The sequence below is a fragment of the Mya arenaria genome, chromosome 7 (assembly GCF_026914265.1).
Source record: "Mya arenaria isolate MELC-2E11 chromosome 7, ASM2691426v1".
NCBI lineage: Eukaryota > Metazoa > Mollusca > Bivalvia > Myida > Myidae > Mya > Mya arenaria.
Genome location: NC_069128.1, coordinates 52481375 through 52490229, shown reverse-complemented (window position 1 = coordinate 52490229; position 8855 = coordinate 52481375). Strand labels below are relative to the sequence as shown.

Sequence of the window (8855 nt, the reverse complement as noted above, 5' to 3'; positions counted from 1 at the left end):
AAGTCAAGTTTGCTAATATTCACATGACTGTGTTTACCAATCAAAAGCTAAAGGAATCCGGCTTACAAACAAACAAACATTTCTGTTTATAAAAATAACTTCACATCGGTTTAAATCAGGACATTTCGATGAAAAAGTGTGCAAGCACGAATGCGCGTGGTGGGTACGACCCAATAACGGGACGTTTTTCAAACGTTCTTAGTCTAGCTCGCTCGAATTTCGAATACAGATCAAGCTTATTTCGAAATGGCCGGTTTGGATAAGCCATGTAGATGAAGTTCTTTTTCTCTCAAAATGTGCATTCTGTTCGCCATCCTCGACATTGTTTAACGTCGAATGTTATACTACGTTCTGACAATCCATTACGTAACCATTTGTTGCAAAGGTATAAATCTCTACACGGAATTCGATGAAATGTCAACCCTAATCCTGCTTTAAATCGTTTTCTATAACCCCTATATAATGCATTTATAGGCGTTATAACACACTTTCAAACCTCCGTGACACAATTATGTTTACAGTTGTGTTGTGGGGCACTTTATACATGATTTACTGCCAGCATTTGATTGGCCAGACGACATCGTGCTCGGAAAGCGTCCAGCGATTTCCGTTACAGGTCGGTAAGATTTGGAGTGAAAAAGGGGGTTTTAACTTCGCTGAATTCATTATCACATTTCATTTGCATTGCACTAAAAGCAATTTAAGTTGTGATACAATGCATTGCAACCAATAGGCGCGGTTAGACCTTTATAAACTGTTAAAAAGAAACACAAACGATCGCATATTGTATTTGTTTATTAGATTCATTACCTATACTCCAATCCAAATTGTATGGAATGGACTACGTATAAATAAAGCATAATGTAATTAAAACAGTGGACATAAGACTGTACATTTAATGTGACGATTTTTATATCTACAAATGTAGCCTAAGATCTCATTTGTTCACGATCTACAGAAGCAGATGCCTTTCGTTTCGTTACCATTTCTAATAGAGTTTGTTTTAAGATTCTATAGATTATGTAAGGTTTTAAAGTGACTAGATATGAAAATCGAATAACAAAACGTGAACGGTGAATTGTATTGCCATTATCAAATTGAAAAGTCGCATCCGTTTCCAGTTTAGTCGAATGTCTTTGGTTTAAATTTGTGATCTCGTGAAACCGTTGATGGTCATTTTAGCGAACTTCAACTGCGAGAAATGGAGTTTTACGATCTTGACCTGCTGGCGCTCCGGCAAAAGCCTCTCTGGCAGACCTGCCAACTTCCGCAGGGTGGAAAACATGACGTTCTGTCCCGCGTACAGATGCCGTCTTTACAGACCTGTCCTATCCTACATCGTGGAATACATGTTGACGTTCTGTCCCGCGTACAGATGCCGTTCTTGCAGACTTGCCCTTTCCTACACCGTGGTGTACATGTTGGTGTTCTGTCCCGCGTACAGAAGCCGTTCTGGCAGACCTGTCCTCTGCTACAGCGTGGAGTACAAACCATACCCACGTTTCTACCACTAGAATAAGAAAAGGTTGTGTGCATCAATATAACACATGTATGGGAGATAACATATATTTAAGTAATGAGACTAAAATGTCTCAAACAATTTATATTGACCCTTGTAACAGCATCAATATTATCTTACTGTCTTTGTTGTGGTAGCAATGGCTTTATTGTCAAATATTTAATGGAATAATGTAACCTGGGTGTACATATATACCAATAGTAAACAAAATAGATGTAGGCTACTAAATTAGAAACTATTATATCGACTATGTGATTCATTTCATATGACATATTAACACTATCATTTTACGAAGAAAAACAATTATAAAGACCTTATAACATATCTCAAAGATAATCATGATAAAACATGTTTTAGTTTAAGCAAGTAACTTCGTCTAAACAAAATATTATACTTGAAGTGTAACCCTTAAGATGTTTGAAGAAATAGTATACTGTGTATGAATTAGCTTTAATATTGTTACGACCTAGCCCCGTGGTCCGTCGACGCTATCAACTGTCCCTTTTAGGGTGACCAAGTATTTGAAGCAATAAATGTTACGACATAGCCCCGTGGTCCGTCAACGCTATCAACTGTCCCTTTTAGGGTGACCAAGTATTTGAAGCAATAATTGTTACGACCTAGCCAAAATGACGACGCAATGAACGTTTTACGTTTTATTTTTGGAGCAAATAAATATATGCATCAAGACATCAAACATCAGATATAATACACGGTAGTAATCAGCGGCACCGTACACAGCAAAACGCGTTGGCTTATATGAACGTTGGCACAGCACGTCGTAGTAAGACAGTAAAATATTATTATCAGTATAAAGTTGTTTACAAACTCAATATAAAATCAATGCCTGTTATTTTATTACTTGTAAGTAGTTTATATTTACTTATTTATTGTCTATTTAAATATTCAGGTTGATTTTAACCTTTTAAGAATAATATGCAGGCAGCTTGTTCAATGATCCAAATTCGACTGTCCTGAGACTGAAAATTCACGGCCTTATATACTCCTATGGTTAAATGACCCGAAAATCTCGGTCAAAAATGACCTGACCCAAATTGACCCGACCGAAAATGACCCAGAATCGGGTCAAATGACCCGATTGGCTGACAGCCATTGTAAAATATTCAAGATGGCGGACGAACTGTCAAATGACCGTGAAGTTTCCGAAAAAGGATTTAAAGCATCACACTGGATTACAACAATAAATTATCAGTGCATTTCATGTGAATAATGGATTATTAACTAAGAGACATTATCACCTTGTGTAACGACATGATTCAAACGCTCAAGTAAGAATAACTTGTCAAGTTTTGAAATCTTGAAAGGTCAAAAACTATCTCAGGATTACCCAAGATTCAAAGGTAAAATGGCGGTGTACACTCTGAATTACAAAGAAAATATGTGAACTTTGTGAAATTCCCGACAAGAGTTATTACGTTTTGCTGTGTTAGTGCCATAAAACAACAGGTTTGAGATCAGTACATGTTATGCAAACAATGTTAAACCTGTACATCAATAATTTACTAAATAACTTGGTACTTATTAAATATTTTGCATGAACAATGCTTGAAAAAATGGACTTTATCCAGGATAATATTACTAACAGCACTTAGTGACTATTAATGATCTTGGCATGATGGACACAGGGCTAGCCCGTCTGTAATATCAGGATGGCGCTAAGCACTGGCCTAAAATGCCAAGGTTTGAAAACTTCAAAATATCTTTCCATGAATAGACAAAGGTAAGTATGAATTACATATATTTTACATTAATAAAGATAAATACAGTATGGAGCGATGCCTGCCGGGGTTTATCAATATATTTGTTATATTTGTATTTTATTGCATAACGTTACATTTACACCATTTATCATAAAACAACAACAGAAAAACAGTTACAGTGTGATGTTACATCGTTTAAGTTCACATAAGTAAATGCCTGTTCCAGATTCTTTTCATAACAAGCTAAATAAGCTATGAGAACAAGTGAGAAATATCATTTGAGTATATGCAAAGGAATGAGCAAAACGTGTTCTATAACTATCAGATCAATGGTTTCTAACTAACTTTAAACTATACAGACCTTGTTATATAAACAATAATAATAGAAATAATTTTAAATAAGCTAAATGTAAGAAATAAAATAGGGGTGGGGGAAACAGCATCATGAGGGAAGGGGTGAGAGTGGAGTGTATTGGTGCGCTCTTTGAAAAAAGGAGATATAAGTGCGTTTTTCTGTTTCGTGTTACCAAAGGACATCACTATGTATAGTTGTATGTTACATTATCAATCATGTAATATAAGTTGTCGTAAAAAGGGTTTTCACATAAGATGCTTTTTACAAAACTATCAAAACAATTCAAAACAACATATATTTGAAACGATTAGCTATAAAAGATGTAGTTACAGTAGTTTTATTCGAACAAACACTGACCGTTGTCTTAATCTTATTAATTGGTTAACGGTAAGAATGCAATTTCTTAGAAAAGCGTAACATATTATAAGTCAACACATACCCGTAAAATTTGCACCATCCAGCCATGCAACTTCCGGTGCATCCCGTCGATATGTAACATGTACTCGACAGGCATCCCATGGGACATGCTGGAAAGGAAGGGTATCAAAACAGATATGTACCGATATTCGAACATGCTTTAGATATTAACACACTCCTTGATTGACACCCAATTCGGCATCCTGTTGATGATTGTAAGTAGATTAGGAACAAACATCAAACAAACTGTGGTTAATGGTAGATATCAATTGTTATGACATTAGAGAATAAGGTTGTATATGGAACTATTTTTCATATAGTACGATCTATATGATGCAGTAGTGATACAAGCATATAAGTCTAGGAGTAACAACATAAGAAATATCTCCTTCCAAAGGCGACTCTAAACAAGTTCGAGATAACCATGTTCAGATACGGAGGACACACTAATGAAGCATCCAAATATTATCAAGGTACCGGCGAAATGATAAATGTCGTGTTTGCGCTGCTCGTGTAAGATGACTTATGCCTATTTCCCAATTCAAGATGACCGGCATGCGGCAATTCAGCCATATTAAACTTGTTTTGAGAGAAACCAGCATAAGCTCAGTTACGTGTCCGACCTTCACCGGGGAAGGTCGATTTGTCATGAATGAAGTTCATGTTATACAGATAGGAATTCATAAACATTAATTAAGAAGCCTTCGGTCCATTCCAAATTTGTTGTATAATTCTTGAGGTCTGAAGTGGCGGTTAACATTTCGTTTATTATATCCCACTTTTATACTTGCTTTTCCTTTTCACTCATTCAACAGTTCAAAATTTTCTTGTGGGTAAAGTATCATCTGTTCATTAATTGCACACCGGGAATTCGTTCATTTTTTCTATATCTACTAAATAATTTAGATTGTGATAAAAACGTTTCAGAAAACAGTTACAAGTAATTTGAGTCATGTCCATGGATTATGAAATATTTGATTGAAATGTATTACAAGTAGAACATATCAATATATTTTCAAAAATAACATTAACATCATGCTACTAATGTGTTTTAATACTTTTTCAGTTAGCTCTCTATTTTAAATTACTTACACGTCTGGAATATGTTCCGTTGTGCAAAAGATCCAAATGTGAAACATGCTACAAGGATCAACCCGGCCAACTGTACCTAAAGATAGAATATAACGACAAAGCTGATAGTATTAGAATATGCTAACAGAGAGATGACGAGATTTGCCCCACTTGGACAAATTTACCCCACATTTTTATAGATGTTAAACGTGAATACAACTTAACGGAGAATGCAATTTGTATCACCAAATGCTTGGTTCTACAGTATAAATCATGAACACACAATATTAAATGAAGTAGTTTGAAAGTGAACAGAATTAAACAGTGAGTATAAAATAATATAAAGCAGTTTTAGTTTAGTGTCGGTTTTTATTTATATTTTACCAAATACATGTTGTTGTTTATTAAATCAACACTTAGTACGGCAGGGGTTCTAACAGCTGTAAATTGTCGGAAAAACCGGTGTTTGTTTGGATGTGATGTTTTATGTGCAAAGCAGGATCAAGGGGCTAAGACCGTTTTTGAAATGATTTTCAGTCAATTACATTCATTTCAAGGTCCCTTTTTTTGCAAATTTCAACGCAAAAAACAACAACAATCCTTTACAACTGTACACTAATCTGAAAAACGACACTTAAGAACCTCTGAAGCCCTAGTTAAAAAAACAACAACATAAAAACGTAGAGGATGCATATCAATTAATATTACAACATATGATAAATTGTGTATTACCTTATCCATGTCTGTTTTAATACCAAGGCTCTTATCACCAACACAAGCTCTAGTTTAATCAAATTAATACGACAACCTATCATTTTGTTTCACTTATATATATCGTGAATCTATGACGTATGGAAAATGTTTTGAAATCCTATTCGCGTTCTATTCTTCTAAGAAAAATAACCAAAACTTCCCCACATGCAATACTAATCACTCCTCTAATTAACAAAACAAAACATTTTAAAGTACACATGATGCGTTTAAGCTTGGTTACCTATGTTAATTATATTGCGTGATTTAATTATACCAGTAGTTCAGTTAAGCGTATAATCAAACGTTCCGCTGTATACTACTTCAATTAAGGGAAGACAAAAACTATTTCCTATCAACCTAAACTTGATTCAACTGAGTAATACTAAAACCTGAAATATGTTGCTGATCAATGAAAAATGACTCGTTTACCTAACAATAATATAAAAGTATCCTCATAATATATAATAGTCGGTAAGGTGACTGTTTGCATTGATAAAACTATAATAATGGGATTTCATCCCTATATAAATCTGTATTTTAGTTTTAGCCATGATTGTTGAAAACTTGTAAAATTAAGAGAGTGTTTAAACTAGCTTTAAACTGTATTTATAATTTATGTTGACATAACCAAATGTATTAATCTCGTTTAACATTTGAGACGTAAACCTGATTGTAAATTGTTTAAATTGTATTTCAAAACACGTACATATTCTAATGGCGGTAAGTTAGGCTAATAACATCCACAAGATAGATTCTCAATATCAATTGCTTAGATGTCGTTTGAATTAATCATGTATTTAAATCAAATACAAAGCGGTTTTTTCACTTAGCTACTAAGTGAAATATTGGTATTCGGGTACTATAAAGATACTGTTTGGACGTAATTTAACTTCAAATTTTAGACTAGTGAATTGGAAAGTAATTGTATATTTAGCAAAATGTACACTTGAAGTTTTCCTCTTCTTCTCATCCTCTTCCTCCTCCTCATAGTTTAGTTACTTACAGTGTCTCATTTTCTAGAACGAACAGATGCACAGTTATATACATAACAATTTGTAAATGCATTTAAAAATATCCCAAATCCAAAACATTGCATCTTGAAACGCATTAACAATTCGTTGTAAGGTTTTGAATGGAATTAAGACTAAAACAAATCAATATGTTATTAAACCAGTGGCCTTAAAACGGTAGTGCTGTTGTTCATGTACGTGTATTGGTAATTCAAGCGTTATAAGTTTTGAACTCTGAGTACTACATTGAAGGTACTTCGTTAATTCTTGACATAATAACAATTATTCCTGGGGCCTATCTGTCTATTAAATAGCTGTTCGTTAACGTATAAGACAATGTCATACATTGAACAATTAATAATGTCTAATATTTTAAATCAAACTGAATTATACATGTTTCTTTTTTCCTTTTAATTACTGATATATTAACGGAAAAAAATCATGAAACATTTCAAGTATTTACAACACCTTGTTTCCTAATCTTCTCTTACCAGCAGTTATAATATTACACCTTAAGAGGACTCGTTCATGTTTGAACCACTTTTTCCACGATAATAAATCTTAAAACACAAAAATTGTAAGAATTCTACTTTTGGTACCGAAATTGCAAAACAATGAAATTATAGAAAAAGTGGTTTTAATTTGGAGCGAACACACGCCGGTTCACTCAAGAACAAAAAAGAAAATTTACAAAAAAAACGCTAATAAGATCTCTTGTGTAAGTTAAGTGATATTTGAACATTTAAAGCCTTTTATTGTAAAGCGTTACTAAACGCTTTTTAAATTCATGGACTTAAGAGATAATGTTTCAGCATATATCACCATTTGTTGAAGGGTTCCAGCCGTCAATAACTTAGTTTTAACACTCCTAATGAATTGCAAAACTTTATTTCGTCATTAAAATGTGCATTTCACAAACATAAGTGAGTCCCTTAAATACACAACCCTTACTAGATCTCGTAGCTGCCTCTTCAACTTCAATTATCCGTTACATTAACACACTGGACTAGTCACAACTCTCATAAACATTAGCATTCCTTTAAACTCAGTACACTTCCTGACACTGTAGCCTAAGTGGCTAAATCTGACTTGTGCACTATATGCTACCTCTTCAGAAGCAGAGACACACGAACCCACTTGATCTTGTAATCTTTAGTTACTCTGCCGATCACCGAATTCAATGACACAAACGGTAGGTTCAACTTGACTTCGCCACTCTACCGCTTTAACTAATTGAGTTCAGTCAGCGGCCAAAGCGTACTATTCTATTTGATAAAACCATTTATGAATTTCCCTTGATCGACTCTCTCTTTGCTATAATTAATGAGTTTTATATGTGTCAATCCAACTATACAATCGTATAAGACAGGTATTATTTGCGTATATATGACGTGGGTTAGATTATACTAAATATATGTCCATGCGTCACAGTATAAACGACTATAAAGTAATCCAAATTTCATCCGGTGTTTTATTGACCATTCAAAGGCAGTAATCTTATCTGCAGTTGATCAAGCTATTATGATGGATGTGTATTCAGTTAGTTTTTGTTGACGTTCTGTGTCTCTCGTTCAGTGTCTTTTGGGTCAATACCTTGTGTCTCCAAACAGAGTTAATATATGAGTTCTTTACTTCGGGTCATATAGTATTTATGTACTGTGCTGTTTGTAGAGTTTTGTGATGGTCAAAGTTTCTTGTTTGTGATTTTGTGTTCTATGTCTTTGGCGTATGCCCATTGCCACTAAACCGGGTTTATGTTTAAACTTTATGGTACTGAGCATGTTTCTGTAGCTTTTTGCATAAATATTCAGATGCAGGAAATACCTGTTTTTGTGTTTTTCTTAATAACCACTCATATTGTTCACCTTCCTAAACGTTTTATTTCATTTTCCATTCGATTGTTTAAACAGGTTTTGTGATGATGATGATGTTAATGCCTCCATAGGACTCATTTTCGCAGACAATATAACATATAAGTCGCACTTACAGAAACCAATATTATTGTTGAT

At 34.0% G+C, this 8855-nt stretch overlaps 1 protein-coding gene across 1 annotated transcript; it reads right to left on the bottom strand.

Moving 5' to 3' along the window:
- Positions 1–782: 782 nt before the first annotated feature.
- Positions 783–5956, bottom strand: LOC128241505 (putative keratin-associated protein 4-16). The gene is made up of 4 exons (XM_052958464.1): positions 5816–5956; positions 5105–5180; positions 4035–4122; positions 783–1510 (listed from the first exon to the last, which is right to left on the bottom strand). The coding sequence occupies exons 1-4, from the start codon at positions 5822–5824 to the stop codon at positions 1210–1212; spliced, it is 474 nt and encodes a 157-aa protein (XP_052814424.1). The 5' UTR covers positions 5825–5956; the 3' UTR covers positions 783–1209.
- Between the last annotated feature and the right edge of the window lie 2899 nt (positions 5957–8855).